Source organism: Nerophis ophidion, linkage group LG20 (genome assembly GCF_033978795.1).
Source record: "Nerophis ophidion isolate RoL-2023_Sa linkage group LG20, RoL_Noph_v1.0, whole genome shotgun sequence".
Taxonomy (NCBI): Eukaryota; Metazoa; Chordata; class Actinopteri; order Syngnathiformes; family Syngnathidae; genus Nerophis; species Nerophis ophidion.
Genome location: NC_084630.1, coordinates 20,139,252 through 20,158,251, shown reverse-complemented (window position 1 = coordinate 20,158,251; position 19,000 = coordinate 20,139,252). Strand labels below are relative to the sequence as shown.

Genomic DNA, 19,000 nt, shown 5'->3' with positions numbered 1-19,000 from the left:
TCTCACACTATTATGTTAGATCCACTATGGACTGGACTGTCACAATATTATTTTAGATCCTCTATGGACTGGAATCTCACACTATTATGTTAGATCCACAATGGACTGGACTCTCACTACTATGTAAGATCCACTATGGACTGGACTCTCACTATTATGTTAGAACCACTATGGACTGGACTCTCGCACTATTATGTTAGATCCACTATGGACTGGACTCTCTCACTTTTATGTTAAATCCACTATGGACTGGACTCTCACACTATTATTTTAGATCCTCTATGGACTGGAATCTCACACTATTATGTTAAATACACTATGGACTGAAATCTCACACTCTTATGTTAGATCCACTATGGACTGGAGTCTCGCAATATTATGTTAGATCCACTATGGACTGGACTCTCTCATTTTTATGTTATATCCACTATGGACTGGATTCTCACACTATTATTTTAGATCCTCTATGGGCTGGACTCTCACACTATTATGTTAAATACACTATGGACTGAAATCTCACACTATTATGTTAGATCCACTATGGACTGGACTCTCACAATATTATGTTAGATCCACTATGGACTGGACTCTCACTATTATGTTAGAACCACTATGGACTGGACTCTCACACTATTATGTTAGATCCACTATGGACTGGACTCTCTCACTACTATGTTAAATCCACTATGGACTGGACTCTCTCACTATTATGTTAATTCCACTACGGACTGGACTTTCAACCTCTTTGTGCTCCCCAAACTTGCCTCTCCAATAACACCAAGTGAACTGCATACAAGGTAAAAGTGAGCGACTGCAAGAGAAGTTTTCAAGTGCTAAATAGTGCTGCTCGAGAGAGAACTTCAGCCAGTCGACACGTGAGTGCACGGTGAGCGTGGACAATCCTCGTGCATTCTGTGTCGTGACGGTCTTACATGCATCTGAAAGACCATTGCGACTGGATGTTGCCATAAAGTGTGTTGGGTATACGTGGGAAGCCGAGACAGAAGGATGGCACAGATGGCCAACACAAGGATGAATAGTGAATTTGATTAACTGCTCAAAAATCATTTTAAATTATGTAATACGTCAAAGATGAATGCTTACCCTTGTGGGTTTTCCAGTTTTGGTATGACACTTCATCAATACCAGGTAGGTTTGTGTCCTGGGCATGACGTTAAAGTGCATCCGCCAGTGGAGGCTCCTCTATGGGGTCTTGGGGCACTAGGAGGTTAACCCCTTTACTACAGTTACCCCAGGTGGCCCTTGGCAAAGGCCTAGTACCTGACTGCCCCCTAGCCATGGATACGGTGAAGAGCTGAACGGCGGAAGACGGTAGATTTAAACAACTACCACAACGGCTGCAAAGGCGGCAGAAGGCTGCAGCAGAAAAGGGTCCCCAGTCGTCTTGGACTCCATGCCACTGGATCCTGACCCGATTTCTGTCAAGGATGCTGTGGTGACTGTCTGTGCACCAATCACCAATCATTTTAGGACTGTGTGACAAGGGGTGGCACTTTTGTGACTTCTGCCGAGCTTTTTTGAGGACTTCTGGATCTGCCTCCCGGGAGCCTTTTGACCATGGAAACCAGCTGTTGGGTTCCTGCCACACCAGAATCTGTTTGGAGGGACTGGAGGAGATGCAGATGAAGAGACAGGGCTGCGGAGCTAGCACTGAGCGCCGCGACGGACAAGCTTCACAGGGTCTTGGTTTCTTAACAACTCTGCCAACTCCAAAGGTATGCGTCGCTTCCTCTTGTCGTTTTCTGCTGCATATTTCACTACGTCCAGCTTGTAGACTGCAGTAAATGATTTCCTTTGAGGTGCCATTTTTGTTCAGCCCTTCTCTGTTTTTATAAGTTACCGTCAACCATGAAATGATCCATTTTAATAGCTACGGCAGTAGCATATAGCAGTTAGCATTTCATGACCCACAATGCACTTCTGCCATGACAATCCCCCGCCGAATTCTTATTGGTTGACGTGTGTGTGACGATTGCTGACATTTTCTTCGCCTCTTCCGCGAATTAGATAAATAATATTATTTGATATTTTACGGTAATGTGTTAATAATTTCGCACATAAGTCGCTCCGGAGTATAAGTCGCACCCCAAACTATGAAAAAAAGTGTGACTTATAATTAAAAAAATACGGCAATATCGGAAATTATCGGTATTGGTTTCAAAAAGTAAAATTTATCAGTGCGATGACAGTAATGTAACATTCAATTCCATTTACAATGTGAAATATGACTGTAAAACATTGAACATCAACAAAAGTTTGGTCCCTGGTGGAACTCCAAAAGGCAGTTCTTACGTTGGCGTAAATTGCACTGCTGGCACTTCCGAGCAGACACTTTGCCAGCAAATAACCTAAAATTAAAAATCGCCTTTGTTTAAAGAAAATGTTAGCAGTAAAATAAAGTAATAAATGCAACACAACTGTCTACAACCACAAAAAGATAATATTTAAGTAAAATAAATACAGTAATAACTAAACTAAAAAGCTCAATTTGTTCTATGATCGAGCTTGTATCAAAACTCCTGTATCTCGAATCAACGCTCATTGAATTTACAAAACCCAAAACTAGAGATAAATGTTTTAAAAAGGGATATCGGAAATGATCAGTACCGGTTTCAAAAAGTCAAATTTATGACTTTAAAACGCCGCTGTATGGAGTGGTACACGGACGCAGGGAGAAGTACAGAGCACCAATAAACCTTAAAAGCACTGCCTTTGCTGCCAGCCCAATCACCTAATATATATGCCTTTTCCCACACACACAAGTGAATGCAAGCATACTTGGTCAACAGCCATACAGGTCACAATGAGGGTGGCCGTATAAACAACTTTAACACTGTTACAAATATGTGAAGCCACACCAAACAAGAATGACAAACACATTTTGGGAGAACATCCGCACTGTAACGCAATATAAGCTCAACAGGACAAATACCCAGAACCCCTTGCAGCACTAACTCATCCAGGACGCTACGATATACAATACAATACAAAACAATATACAAAATACCTACCCTCGCCCCCTGACCTAAACCTCCTCATGCTTGTCCCAAAATTCCAAGCTGCAGTTTTGAGGCATGATAAAAAAAAAAATGCACTTTGTGACTTCAATAATAAATATGGCAGTGCGCGCATGCTGGCATTTTTTCTCCATATTTTAAGTTGATTTTTGGGGGAAAACGTCGTTACATTGTTTAATGCATCCAGCGGGGCATCACAACAGAATTAGGCATAATAATGTGTTCATTCCACCACTGTATCTATCGGTATCGATTGATATCAAAATCCATCATTAAGAGTTGGACAATATCGGAATTTTTGAAAAAAAAAAGCCATTATTGGACATCTCTAATAATGTTCTATACTTTCAACGGAACATTTAAAATGTTGGTGTTGTTTACTTGAGACCCACCAAAGTGCAGGCTACACTTATCTCTTATGTTTGACTGCCATCTCCTGGTCACACTTATCATTACACCATTTACCATATAAAATAGTTTAAAAGTGGGTGAGCTCAACCAAACATCGGATTATCGGATATCGGCAAAAAATCCATTATCGGGCATCTCTACTTTGTTTTCAAAACGGTTACAAAAAAGTGGGACCCCAAAAATTTACAGTGGGACCCGATTTTTGAAATTTCCTAGCGCCAAGACTGACAATTACTTCAGTCCTCTCACCGGCCGAGGCCTGGTGGTTAGGGACCTCTAATTGAGACAAAAAAATATATTTTTTTAATCAGTGGATAATAAATCTATACCGCAAAACAAACAATAAGCTGTCTACTCAAAATATATGTTTTTTCAATACAGAATTGTGAGTATCACACCCAAGGAAGAAGACAAAACCTAAGGAAGAAATACTGAATAACTCAATATACTTCATTAATAATGAACCCATTTCATTCTCAGAACATGTCGAGGGCCAGAAAAACAACTAGCTGCGTGCCAAAAATGGTCCCCGGGCCTCACTTTGGACACCCCTGAAAGTGTGGCAGTTCTAGTGTGGCCGAGAATAAGCTGGAAAAAGCTCTTTGCAACATCGAAGTTGTTTGTTTTTGTTTCACCAGTAAAAAACATGTTTTGTACTTAGCCAGTTGGCAACGGAGCATTGCTGAAGAAATGTGGAGCTTTAAATCTGCCAAACTACTGCCGCTTTGGCTGGGAGGCAGAAAATAAAAGTAGAGAATTATACAATAAGGAAAACAAGTGTGGAATTTATTCTAAAGCTGTTTTGTTTTTTAGGTTTAGCCCTTTTCCAAAATACTAAAGGGCCAGAATATTTATTGCGGATTTATTTTAACAGAAAAACAGAATGTAACAGAAACTACAGCTGTCAAATGATGATTTTTTTTTTCTTTAGACTAGGGTTGTCCAGATACCAATGATTTAGTACCGCTACCAAAATGTATATCGATACTTTGACTTTTTTCCAAATTAAGGGAACTACTAATATTGGCTTTATTTTAACAGAAAATCTTACCTTATATTAAACACACACAGTCAGAGCACAATTTTACAAGGTTAAAATAGGCATTGAAATGGCATTGCCCCTGAAGGGGAATGTCTGACCTGTGCTCCTCGACTACAGTCTGCACCGGACCGAACACCAGGACAGTTGTAACAAAATTATTACCTGTCACTTTTTAATCACTCCTTGTGTATATCTGAATGCTTATTATTGAAATATTTACCTAGGTTTGGAGCAAAGATGGTAAAACTGTTGTGAGAGTAGTGTAAGTGTGTGTTTGCTCATTTAAGAATGGCTGTATGTGGAAGGAGTGACGTGAGTAAGCGAAGGCAGAAAATAAAGGTAGAGAATTATACAATAAGGAAAACAAGTGTTGAATTTATTCTCCAGCTGTTTTTTTTAGGTTTAGCCCTTTACAAAAATACAAAAGGGCCATAATATTTATTGCGGATTTCTTTTAACACATAAAACCGAATGTAACAGAAAATAGGGCTGTGAAAAGATGTTTGTTTTTTTTCTTCAGACTAGGGTTGTCCCGATACCAAAGATTTAGTACCGGTACTAAAATGTATATCGATACTTTTCAACAGTTTTCCAAATAAAGGGAACTACTAAAAATGTCAATATTGGTTTTATTTTAACAGAACATCTTACACTATATTAAACACTCACAGTCTAAGAACAATTTTACAAGGTTAAAATAGGCATTGAAATGGCATTGGCCCTTAAGGGGAACGTCTGACCTGTGCTCCTCGAATACAGTCTGCACCGGACCGAACAGCAGGACAGTAAAGCTCAAAGTAAAGCCGCTGCTCCTCTGCATGGAGAGGATCCACATGATGTGGTTCTGGCATCTGCCCAGGATGCCACCCGAACACTTCCCTAGGGAGGTGTTTCAGGCACGTCCGACTGGTAGGAGGCCACGGGTAGGACCCAGGACACTTTGGGAAGACTATGTCTCCCGGCTGGCCTGGGATCCCCCGGGGGGTGCTGGACGAAGTGGATGGCGAGAGGGAAGTCTGGGCTTCCTTGCTTAGGCTGCTACCCCCACGACCCGACCTCGGATAAGCGAAAGAAGATGGATGGATGGATTAGGGGCACCGCTAATAAGGCGCATGGTCCAGTTTTGAAGGAAAATAAAAAGGATCTTAAGTGCGCCTTATAGTCTGGAAAATATGGAATACATTATCCTGATCACCCCCAAAACACCACAATTTTAACATGTAACACGCTTGATTGCAATGATTTTTCATATTGTAAACTATATGTATGTGTGCATTCATTCCAAGATAAAGGGTTAACTGGGTTTGTTGCTGCAGTAGTAATGATATCCATCATTCAATTGATGAAATGCCTCTCTCTGCCATGTCAATATAGTGCATCTTTTCATAATACTGATGGTTTAATTGTGAATTAAGAGTAGTGGTATTAATTAGAAGTGGATTAAGTCGATTAAGTCTCCACTGAAGGTGGAGGTTTGAAATGCACCCCATGAAACTTCATCAATGACTATCATCAACATGACAAGCACCCTGTTTGTAGACATGGTAACAGGGACATTATTTATAGATAATCGCAAAAGACCTTGCTGTTTAGTACAAAAGTTTGTAGACACATGTGGAAAAGTATGTCTGAATCACTAAATATCACTTACTTCTCAATGAGGTCCAACGTAACACCTGGCACCAACTTGGAGCTCTTCTGCATACAAAACCTTAAAAAAAAAGACAGAAAAAATGTATGAAGAAAATGAGTGAAGAGACAATATAGTCAACAATGAAGAGTTTCCATCAGACAACATGCTGTCAAGTTGTGCATTACTAAAAGCTTATAGCTTCAAAGATGATATTCACTTCAGTGGCCTACCGTCCCATTTGCGCTTACCGTATTTCCTTGAATTGCCGCCGGGTATATAGTATGCGCCTGCCTAGAAATACTGCCGGGTACAACTCGTTTCGCAGAATAATCAGCATATCCCTACAGTTTCCGCCGGGTCAAACTCGTCACTTCACCTGTCATCGTTTTCAAAATGGAGAAGGCTGAATTCAATATTTTGAAATCCCTAAAGGGAAGAAGATTAAGAGCTATTCAGTAGGACACGTTTCCAGTGAGGGTTGGACTCCGCCAAGACTGTCCTTTGTCACCGATTCTGTTCATAACTTTTATGGACAGAATTTCTAGGCGCAGTCAAGGCGTTTAGGGGATCTGGTTTGGTGGCTGCAGGATTAGGTCTCTGCTTTTTGCAGATGATGTGGTCCTGATTGCTTCATCTGGCTGGATGCGTTCGCAGCCGAGTGTGAAGCGACCGGAATGAGAATCAGCACCTCCAAGTCCGAGTCCATGGTTCTCTCCCGGAAAAGGGTGGCATGCCATCTCCGGGTTGGGGAGGAGACCTTGCCCCAAGTGGAGGAGTTCAAGTACCTCGGAGTCTTGTTCACGAGTGAGGGAAGAGTGGATCGTGAGATGGACAGGCGGATCGGTGCGGCGTCTTCAGTAATGCGGACGTTGTACCGATCCGTTGTGGTGAAGAAGGAGCTGAGCCAGAAGGCAAAGCTCTCAATTTACTGGCCGATCTACATTCCCATGCTCACCTATGGTCATGAGCTTTGGGTTATGACCGAAAGGACAAGGTCACGGGAACAAGCGGCCGAAATGAGTTTCCTCCGCCGTGTGGCGGGGCTCTCCCTTAGAGATAGGGTGAGAAGCTCTGTCATTCAAGAGGAGCTCAAAGTAAAGCCGCTAGTCCTCCACATGGAGAGGAGCCAGATGAGGTGGTTCTGGCATCTGGTCAGGATGCCACCTGAACGCCTCCCTAGGGAGGCGTTTAAGGCACGCCCAACCGGTAGGAGGCCACGGGGAAGACCCAGGACACGTTGGGAAGACTATGTCTCCCGGCTGGCCTGGGAACGCCTCGGGATGCCCCGGGAGGAGCTAGACGAAGTGGCTGGAGAGAGGGAAGTCTGGGCTTCCCTGCTTAGGCTGCTGCCCCCGCGACCCGACCTCGGATAAGCGGAAGAAGATGGATGGATGGATGGAGTAGGATTTAAGGTCCAAGCTATTGAATATGCTAAAAAAACAGTAAGCAGCTATGTTTAATTAATATACCGTAGCTGCGTGTGTCAAATATGAGTCATTAAATGACTCCCGCCTCCTGGTGGTAGAGGGCGCTAGAGATCCTTCTTGCGACTACTCGGCTGCAGAAGGAGTGACAACAAGCAGCAAGAGTGAGCAGCGTGTGTTTATTTTTTCCTCTCGCTTGCACTTTTAAAATGGAGGATTACATTTCTAAAATAAAACAGTTTTCTTAACTGGACTTTCAATCGAAGCAGGAGGTAATTAAGGAAGATCTCCATCGAGACAGAGAGACTTTTGAAACTGAAGAAAGATAAGGAAGACTTATATAAACAAGTTCTCAATGCTTTTGATCAGAAGGAGCTGCACATGGACTTCATTTATAAGTAAAGGTAAAACCATAATAAGGTTTTTTTTATTAAATGTGTTTTTCATGATGGTATCCTTACATCACACTCAAATTTATAAGCGCAGGCCTAAATTTACCGCATGCCTTTGGTAAGTGCTGGAGTGAGAAGAGGTTTTAAATTAATTAGCGCCCCGGCGGCAATTCAAGGAAATACGTCAAGTGTTTTGTTTTTTATGCGTTTAAAGTTACGCATGCTTCTCTTTTTCTTACTCTCCCAACACGCCCACTTTGCATCATGGAGAAACTCGCACGCAACTTGTGAATGAAAGCATTGTCATGGAATTATTTTAAATAATTAGACTTAGACTTCCTTTTTATTGTCATTCAAATTTGAACTTTACAGTACAGATAAGAACTAAATTTATTTTAACTTTTTCTCAAACGCTTATTGCAAACGCTTATTTTCAGTAAGTCATTAATTTGACTTTGTAAGTCATTATTTTGACTTAGTAAGTCACAATAATGACATATTTAGAATCTCAGGTAACTACAACTGTTTTGATTTTACTTCATGGAAAAAATAGAGATATATATTGTGTATAATGGAGCGGAAAACACAACCAAAAATTGTAGGCTTATTCAAGCGACGAAGCCGGCCTACTTCACCACAGTCTGTAGTCTATTGCACCCCAGGCTGTGGTGGCAGCGACGAGGTGGAGAAAGGCCGAGTTACACCGATCCTTACACCTACCCACCCCCTTCCCCGGTCTGTCCGGTGGAGAGACACCACCTTAACTAACACATTTTCTGGGGTAACACTGGTATGCATTGAATTGAGTTGGTTAACAACAATAGATCATTTCAAAATGTAACAATAGAAATAGGAAGAAAAAAAAGATATTTGAGAAAACAAAAAATTGAAGAGAACTGAAATATATATTTAAAAACAACTACAAATGGAATGATAGTACCCTTGTTACTGAGAATATTCATATTTGGGTATGTCCGCTCACCCACACGTTTAAAACCTCTGCTGATCAATAATTCAAGGCTACTCTTAAGTTTCCACATCCAGTCTCTCCATCCCGACTGAGAACTTGCAAGGTCTACGTGCTGTTGGAAAATAATGAGATCCCACATGAGGACATGTGACAGTACAACACAGCCCAGGCCTTGAGTGTCTGACATTAGGGTAAAACAATGAAGTGTATGTAACCGGGTGGTATGTGGTCATGGGTATTAGTTGATAAACCCCACCCCCTGACAGCTCCCGAGTTAGCCAGCCCGGGCTTTTAGCTCGGTGGTCAGCACACTCGCCTCTCGTGCGGACGACCAGAGTTTGCGTAACTTGTGAGTTAAGTAATGTATATTGCGGTATCATTTAATACCATATTTCCCGGACCATAGGGCGCAGCTGATTATTGTCTATTTTCGATATTTTTTCATAAATATGGCGCATTAAAGGAGTCCTTTTTGGTTTATAGTTTTTTCTAAATGTAAATAACTTCCTTGTGGTCTACATAACATGTGATTGGTCAAAATGTTGCATAGATGATGTTTTACAGATCATCTTCAAGTCGCTTCAGGATGCGGCGTTTTGTGGGGGGTCTTATTCACGTGGGTCATCCTTCGACAGCGTCTTCTCCCCGTCATCTTTGTTGTAACGGTGTAGCGTGCAAGGACGGGAGTGGAAGAGGTGTCAAAAGGTGGCGCTAACTGTTTTGATGGCATTTAGACTTCACTTCAATCAATAACGGAGCAGCATCTCCTCATCCGGAAAAAACATCAAGGCCGGAAATGTGTCCCGTGAAAAAACGTCCGACCGGAACGCTCTAATAACTAAAGTTACTTAAGTGAATAATTTAAACTAACTACACCAGTATGTTTTAACGCTTTCATGGTGAGTTTACTGACAGATATAAGTGAGAACTTTACACTCCTTTATATTAGAAATGGCAACAGAGGAGGATGAATGTCCCATACAGAGAAGATAGAGAAAAAGAAAAAACTCATCGACAACAGTTTTGGCATGGACTACAAAAGCGGATGCATGCAAATTTTCAGGACTTATGCAGATCCCAAATACAGATCAGCAGGTACCAGAAGGTAAGAACTTAGATAATATTGGCAGTCCGATATCGGCTGATAAATGCTTTAAAATGAAATTTCGGAAATTATCGGTATTGGTTTCAAAATCATCGATATCGGTTTCAAAAAGTAAAATGTATGACTTTTTAAAATGCCGCTGTACAGAGTGGTAAGGCATATTTGGTCAACAGCCATACAGGTCACACTGAGTGTGGCCGTATAAACTTTAACACTGTTACAAGTATGCGCCAAACTGTGAACCCACACCAAACAAGAATGAAACACAAACACATTTCGGGAGAACATCCGCACCGTAACACAACATAAACACAACAGAACAAATACCCAGAACCCCTTGCAGCATTAACTCTTCCGGGACGCTACATTATACACCACCTGCTATACCCTACCCAGAACCCCGCTGCCCCAAACCCCGCCCACCTCAACCTCCTCATGCTCTCTCAGGGATAGCATGTCCCAAAATTCCAAACTGCTGTTTTGAGGCACGTTCAAAAAAAATAATGCACTTTGTGACTTCAATAATAAATATGGCAGTGCCATGTTGGCATTTTTTTCCATAACTTGAGTTGATATATTTTTGAAAAACTTTGTTACATTGTTTAATGCATCCAGCGGGGCATCACAACAAAATCAGGCATAATAATAAATTGAATTCCATGACTGTATATATTGGTTGATAAGAGTTGGACAATATCGGAATATCGGATATCGGCAAAAAAGCCATTATCGGACATCTCTAGTAAGAACAGTTGCTTTTGCATAATATTGCGTAACAAAACACCAGATAATATGTCTTACCTTATACACACACCATAATAATACACCTATGTTGAAACACAGTACAATCCAACAAGCGGTTAGGCTTCATAGCTTACCAAAGTCCTACTAAAACATTTTGACAGACTTTTGAGCGCCGTGTGTAATGTTTTATATTTTCAATGGAACATATAAAATGTCGGTGTTGTTTACTTGAGTCCTATTGCCATCATAGTGCAGTCTACATGTTTACCTTATGTTTGACTACCATCTATTGGTCACACTTATCATTACACCATGTACCAAATAAAATTGCTTCGAGGTGGGTAATCATAACCAAAAATATTTTGAACATTAAGCGCACGGGTTATGAGGTGCCCTGTCGAATTTTGAGAGAAAAAAAGGGTTTTAAATGCGCCTTATAGTCCGGAAAATATGGTATTTTTAAACACTTTACCTACACCGGCATGTGCTAACACAATTGTCAGTCTCAAAACAAAAGAAAGTTCCAAATTAAAGCTTGGAATTTATGTAAGTCAAATATTCTTTAAAAAAAAAAAAAGTCAGCTTTTTTGGCAATTGCTGAAAAAAGGGAAACTTCGAATCCCCAGACATAAACAAATGCGGTAACAATCGAGTCGGGCAGTAACAGTGAAGCCAATTCAAACAAAGTAGAGACTAATCAGAAGTGTTGCATCAGACTAGGGCTGGGCGATATGGCCTTTTATTAATATCTCAATATTTTTAGGCCATGTCACGATACACCAGCTTGCTGCGGGGTCGTTCTCCCAGGAAGGCAGACGGACTACAGCATTTAGGTAAAAACATGATTTATTTTTAACTAAAAAAATATACATACAAAAATCGCTCACAGCGGAGGCACAACTTGGGCTAAAGAACAAAGCTAACGCATAAACAGACTAAGAACATAAATCAAACAAAACTTACTTGGCATGGCATGAAGCAAGTCAGCACAGGGGGACTGACTGGCAAAGACAAGCTTAAATACTGCCTCTGATTAGTGCTCGGGAAGCAGGGTGAGCGGGCATTTTGTCCACCAGAGACAGGTGGACAAAATGAGTAACCAAGGAAACCAGACAATGGAGTGTAAAAAAACAGGAACTTAAAGAGTCCAAAGGACAAACAGCACATGGCCAAACAAAAACATGATCAACAGATATGACATTTTATTTATTATTGGTTAGCTTCAGAATAACAGTGTTATTAAAAAGAATAAGAGACTTACTATACTTTAAAAATGTTGGTCTTACTTAAAAATGCAGGCATTTAGTTGTATTCAGTTTTAAAAAATATGATATGGCTCTCACGGAAATACATTTTGAAATATTTGGCTTTCATGGCTCTCTCAGCCAAAAAGGTTCCCGACCCCTGCTGTAGTGTAATGCCCGCAGCTAAAAGCAACTGCGTGAGAACGTATACTCCAATATCACGATAAAGTAATTTTCTATATCGCACAGAGACAAACCCGCGATATACCGCGTATATCGATATATCGCCCAGCCCTAGATGCTACATATTAGCAGTAATTTTTTACTTTTTGGAGCAACGCTTTTGCCGCATACTTGTTCGACATATTCCCTCTTGAAGCCAAACCACCGCCGGACGATGGACCCCCTGCTGTTTTTTAAACTTAAACAAGTTGAAAAACTTATTCGGGTGTTACCATTTAGTGGTCAATTGTACAAAACATGTACTGTCCTGTGCAATCTACTAATAAAAGTTTCAATCAATCAATCAATCACCCACATATGCGGTCCTCTCCAAGGTTTCTCAAAGTCATTCACATTGACATTGATTGATTGATTGATACTTGTATTAGTAGATTGCACAGTTCAGTACATATTCCGTACAATTGACCACTAAATGGTAACACCGGAATAAGTTTTTCAACTTGTTTAAGTCGGGGTCCACATTAATCAATTCATGGTAATCCCACATCCCACTGGGTTGTGAGTTTTTCCTAGCCCTTATGTGGGATCTGAACCGAGGATGTCGTAGTGGCTTGTGCAGCCCCTTGAGACACTTGTGATTTAGGGCTATATAAATAAACATTGATCGATTGATTGATTGATAGTAGGACTTTGGTAAGCTACAAAGCCGCCCCGTTTGATAGATTGTACTGTGCTTCAACATAGGAGTATTATTATGGTGTGTCTATAAGGTAAAACGTTATTTGCCGTTTTGTTTGGCAATATTATGCAAAAGCAACTTTTAAGACCTTCTGGTACCTGCTGATCTGTATTTGAGATCTGCATAAATCCTGGAAAATTGCACGCGTCCACCTTTCTTGACCAAAGAACAACTACTAAATGTTATGTAGACCACAAGAGAGTGTTTTACATTCAGAAAAACTAAATAATGACTACTTTATTGCACCCTATAATCTGGTGCGCCTTATATATGAAAAAGGATCAAAAATAGACCAGTCATCGGCCTTGAGTCTGATAATTTGGTGCGCTCTATGGTCTGGGAAATACGGTAGGTTTATTAATACAAAGCAGAGACACAATCCTATCCTTCATTAGCCTTCTTTGATCCATTTCATTCCTTTGTCACTTTATTCATCACAGTTCGCCGTGTATTATCTCACCTTCTTCCACTGCTCGGCATTAATTTGACTTAAAAGTCTGCCCCTCAGCAGAGGTTAGCTTGGCTAACAAATCAGTGACAAAGCAGCACCTTACAGCCGACTGTATTCAAGCCAAAAGGTGTCAGTCGGGAAGCAATCCTGTTTTTGTGGTCAGTACCTGCGGTCAGGAAAGCGCCAAAATTGTCCAAAACTCTGCTTAGGCAGGTGGCATCTGTTCCCTTGAATGGGATGTGACACAAACCTACTTTAGAAGACGTTCCAAAGTACTCCGGCAATCTAATTAAATCTAAAAACACTTGACAGTGAAAAATGCACAAAAGGGCAGTGGGGTAAGGGGATGGGAAGGAATGAATGTGAATGACTACTAATAAAGACCAAACAGGTGCAATGCAAGATTACATTGAGAGGAAGGGAATAAAGAAGGAGTGTTTTTTGTTGAGGTGTGTTCCAAAAATTGTTTCTAGATTCAATAGCCCTGACATGTGAAAGGGCATTAATAAATCATATTCTTTTCAAATACCTATATAATTTATAACAGCAGTTCAGCAGATATGCTCATTTCAAAATTAGATTTACAGACATGCACCTGGGGATAGGTTGATTGGCGACACTAAATTGGCCCTAGTGTGTGAATGTAAGTGTGAATGTTGTCTGTCTATCTGTGTTGGCCCTGCGATGAGGTGGCGACTTGTCCAGGGTGTACCCCGCCTTCCGCCCGATTGTAGCTGAGATAGGCGCCAGCGCCCCCCGCGACCCCGAAAGGGAATAAGCGGTAGAAAATGGATGGATGGAAATCTTATTATTGTTTTCATTTCGATGCTCCGCCCTCTATTGTTTCACCAATTAAAAAGTCTGAGTGTGTTACATCAAGGTTGACAGTTACACAGAGCCATCTTCGTCTAGCTACTGCCACTGGTAAAGTTACTAAACATGTTAGACCTTAGTAAATCTAAAAGGCCTTGTTACGATTCCCAACTTATTCATGACAAAAGCAGTCACAAAATGAGGATTTGTATAACAAAAGGGCTTTGAAACATTGAGACAATTGATATATATACAAACCCCGTTTCCATATGAGTTGGGAAATTGTATAAGATGTAAATATGAAGGGAATACAATAATTTGCAAATCATTTTCAACCCATATTCAGTTGAATATGCTACAATGACAACGTATTTGATGTTCAAACTGATAAGCATTTTTTTTTTTGCAAATAATCATTAACTTTAGAATTTGATGCCAGCAACACGTGACAAGTTGGGAAAGGTGAAAATAAATACTGAGAAAGTTGAGGAATGCTCATCAAAAACTTATTTGGAACATCCCACAGGTGTGCAAGCTAGTTGGGAACAGGTGGGTGCCATTATTGGGTATAAAAACAGCTTCCATGAAATGCTAAGTAATTCACAAACAAGGATGGGGTGACGGTCACCACCTAGTAAGCAAATTGTCAAACAGTTTTAGAACATTTATCTACGAGCTATTGCAAGGAATTTGGGGATTTTACCGTCTACGGTCCGTAAAATCGTCAAAAGGTACAGAGAATCTGGAGAAATCACTGCACGTAAGCGATGATATTATGGACATTTGATCCCTCAGGCGGTACTGCATCAAAAACCGACATCGGTGTGTAAAGAATATCACCACATGGGCTCAAGAACACTTCATAAAACCACTGTCAGTAACTACAGTTGGTCGCTGCATCTGTAAGTGCAAGTTAAAACTGTACTATGCAAAGCCAAACCCATTTATCAAGAACACCTTGAAACGCCGCCGGCTTGGCTGGGCCCGAGCTCATCTAAGATAGACTGATGCAAAGTGGAAAAGGGTTTAGTGGTCTGAGGACTCCACATGTCAAATTATATTTGGAAACTGTGGACGTGGTGTCTTCCGGAACAAAGAGGAAAATAACAATTCGGAATGTTAAAGGCGCAAATTTGAAAAGCCAGCATCTGTGATGGTATGTGGGTGCATTAGCGCCCAAGGCATGGGTAACTTACACATCTGTGAAGGCACCATTAATGCTGAAAGGTCCATAAAGGTTTTGGAGCAACATATGTCGTCATCCAAGCAACGATATCATGGACGCCCCTGCTTATTTCAGCAAGACAATGCCAAGCCACTTGTTACTAGAGTGTGGCTTCGTAGTAAAAGAGTGCGGGTACTTTCCTGGCCCGCCTGCAGTCCGGACCTGTCTGCCATGGAAAATGTGTGGCGCATTATGAAGCGTAATATACGACAGCGGAGACCCCGGACTGTTGAACGACTGAAGCTCTAAATAAAACAAGAATGGGAAAGAATTCCACTTTCAAAGCTTCAACAATTAGTTTCCTCAGTTCCCAAACGTTTATTGAGTGTTGTTAAAAGAAGTGATGTAACAGTGGTGAACATGCCCTTTCCCAACTACTTTGGCACCTGTTGCAGTCATGAAATTCTAAGTTAATTATTATTAGCAAAAAAAAATAAAGTTTATGAGTTTGAACATCAAATATGTTGTCTCTGTAGGGCATTCAACTGAATATGGGTTGAAAAGGATTTGCAAATCATTGTATTCCGTTTATATTTACATCCAACACAATTTCCCAAATCATATAGAAATGGGGTTTGTATATACACGCACGCACGCACTCACGCACACACATACACACACACATATATATTTATATTAGGGGTGGGCAAATTAATGCGTTAATTACGAGTTAACTCATCAATCTTTTAACGCCGACATTTATTTTACCGCACATTTGCGAATGTTGTTTGTATGCTTTTATTTTGTTAACGCCTTTTCTTAACAAGATGGCGTCGCCCGGATTGGCTTCGGTGTCGAGGGGCTCTTGGTAAAGATGGAACATTTGGCAAAAATACCGGACAATTCTGCAAATTTCATGGCTGGCTTACAGAGTGGTCACTCCGGGATCACTTACGACCTCCAGACAATTCTGGATGTGGATGGATCGGGCCGTTTTGGACTGAATGACGCGTGCTTGCTAGACCGGCTACATCCAGCGGCCTGTGAAGCAGCGGAGTATATGTGTTGTCTGTCTATTTATCAATAATGCAGATGAGGCGTGTTGGCTGAGTTCTTAACGTTTACTTTCAGAGCGTGCATATCACAACATACAAGATGCCGTCATGGCGACACAACCTATACCGGGCTACCGCGCATGCTCATCACTCCTGTTGCATGCTGGGTAGGGTAGTTCTTTTTTTCTCTGGCTCATAACATCACAATATAGTACCATGTATATGATGCGTTCAGTTTATCAAAGCACCAAGCAAACAATCGGAAAATTCCCATCATATCAATTCCTAGATATGGTCATAATTATTTTAAGTGCACTACGCAGAATAAACACAACATTATTAATATTGCTACTACGGATAATTTGATCAAAAATTCCCTAAAACAGCCCACTACTTATAATATAGTTTTTTTAAACATAAGATCCCTGATAAAAAAAATGTTTCTGCTGTTACCTCAGAAATTGCCTGTTCAGATGTTATGATTGTGGCTCAGAGATTTGTATGTAGATCATATTTATTTTCCATAACAAACAGGATAACTTAAATACCCTGGCAGTGGCAATAAGCTTAAATGTTTGTATTTACATTTTTTGAGTTGATTTTCATAAAATATGGTATTTAACTGCTACTGTTTAACAAGGACTGATTTAAATTGTGTTTGCACAACAAATGTTTTGGCGCTTTTGTTCATGTGGGAGAATATTCCAATAAAGGTGCACTACACACTACTTTCGAATTCATTATTGGGCTTTGCGTATACAATGAAGTTAATCGCGATTAATCTGAGAAATAGTGCGATTAACTTCGATTAAAATGTTTAATCGTTGCCCAGCCCTAATAATATATATATATATATATATATATATATATATATATATATATATATATATATATATATATATATATATATATATATATGTATATATACATATATATATATATATATAAATATATGTATATATACATATATATATATATATACATATGTATGTATATATACATATATATATATGTATACATATATATATACAAACATACATACATATATATATCAATCAATGTTTACTTATATAGCCCTAAATCACTAGTGTCTCAAAGGGCTGCACGGACCACAAAAAGGCAAGGAAAACTCACACCCAGTGGGACATCGGTGACAATGATGACTATGAGAACCTTGGAGAGGAGGAAAGCAATGGATGTCGAGCGGGTCTAACATGATACTGTGAAAGTTCAATATATATACATACATACATATATACATACATACATGTATATACATATACTTATATACATATATAGATACATATATACATACATACATACATATATATACATATACATATATATACATATATATAGATACATACATATATACATACATATATACTGTACATACATATATATACATATATACATACATATATATACTGTACATGCATATATATATATACATATACACATATAAACATACATTAACATATATACATATACATATATACATACATATTTATACATACATATACATACGTACATATATATAAATATATATATATATATATACACACATATATATACATATACACATATGTAGATATACATTAACATATATACATACATATATATACATACATATACATACAAACATACATACATATATATATATAAATATATATATATACATATATATACACACATATATATATACATAAATACATATATATACACATATATATACATACATATAGATACATATATATATATATATACATACATATAGATACATATATATATATATATATATATATATATATATATATATATATATATATACATATACATACATATATACATACATATAGATACATATATATATATATATATATATATATATATATACATATACATACATATATACATACATATAGATACATATATATATATATATATATATACATATACATACATATATAGATACGTATATATACATACATATATAGATACATATATACATTCATATATACATACATATATACTGTACATACATATATAAACATACACATATATATATATACTGTACATACATATATATACATATATACATATACACATATGTACATATACATTAACATATATACATATATATACATATACATAAATAAATTTATATATACATATATACATACATATTTATACATACATACATATATATATATATTTATAAATATATATATACATATACATTAACATATATACATACATATATATACATATACATATATATACATACATATATACACACACATATATATACATACATATATATATATATATGTATATATATATATATATATATATATATATATATGTATATATATACATATTAGGGCTGCGAATCTTTGGTTGTCCCACGATTCGATTAAATATCGATTCTTGGGGTCGCGATTCGATAATATATATTATTTTTTCGATTCAACGCGATTTTCGATTCAAAAACGATATTTTACCGATTCAAAACGATTCTGTATTCATTCAATACATATGATTTCAGCAGGATCTACCCCAGTCTGCTGACTTGTTAGCAGAGTAGTAGA

The 19,000-nt window shown here is 38.7% G+C and overlaps 1 protein-coding gene across 4 annotated transcripts in view; it reads right to left on the bottom strand.

The window, feature by feature from the left end:
* rptor (regulatory associated protein of MTOR, complex 1) overlaps window positions 1-19,000 on the bottom strand; it is a 480,971-nt gene that overhangs the window by 265,819 nt on the left and 196,152 nt on the right. For all 4 annotated transcript variants that reach the window (XM_061880673.1, XM_061880675.1, XM_061880674.1 and 1 more), the window contains exon 8: window positions 6,143-6,202. In XM_061880673.1, coding sequence (XP_061736657.1) covers window positions 6,143-6,202 — 60 coding nt within the window. The remainder of the gene's footprint in view (window positions 1-6,142; window positions 6,203-19,000) is intronic.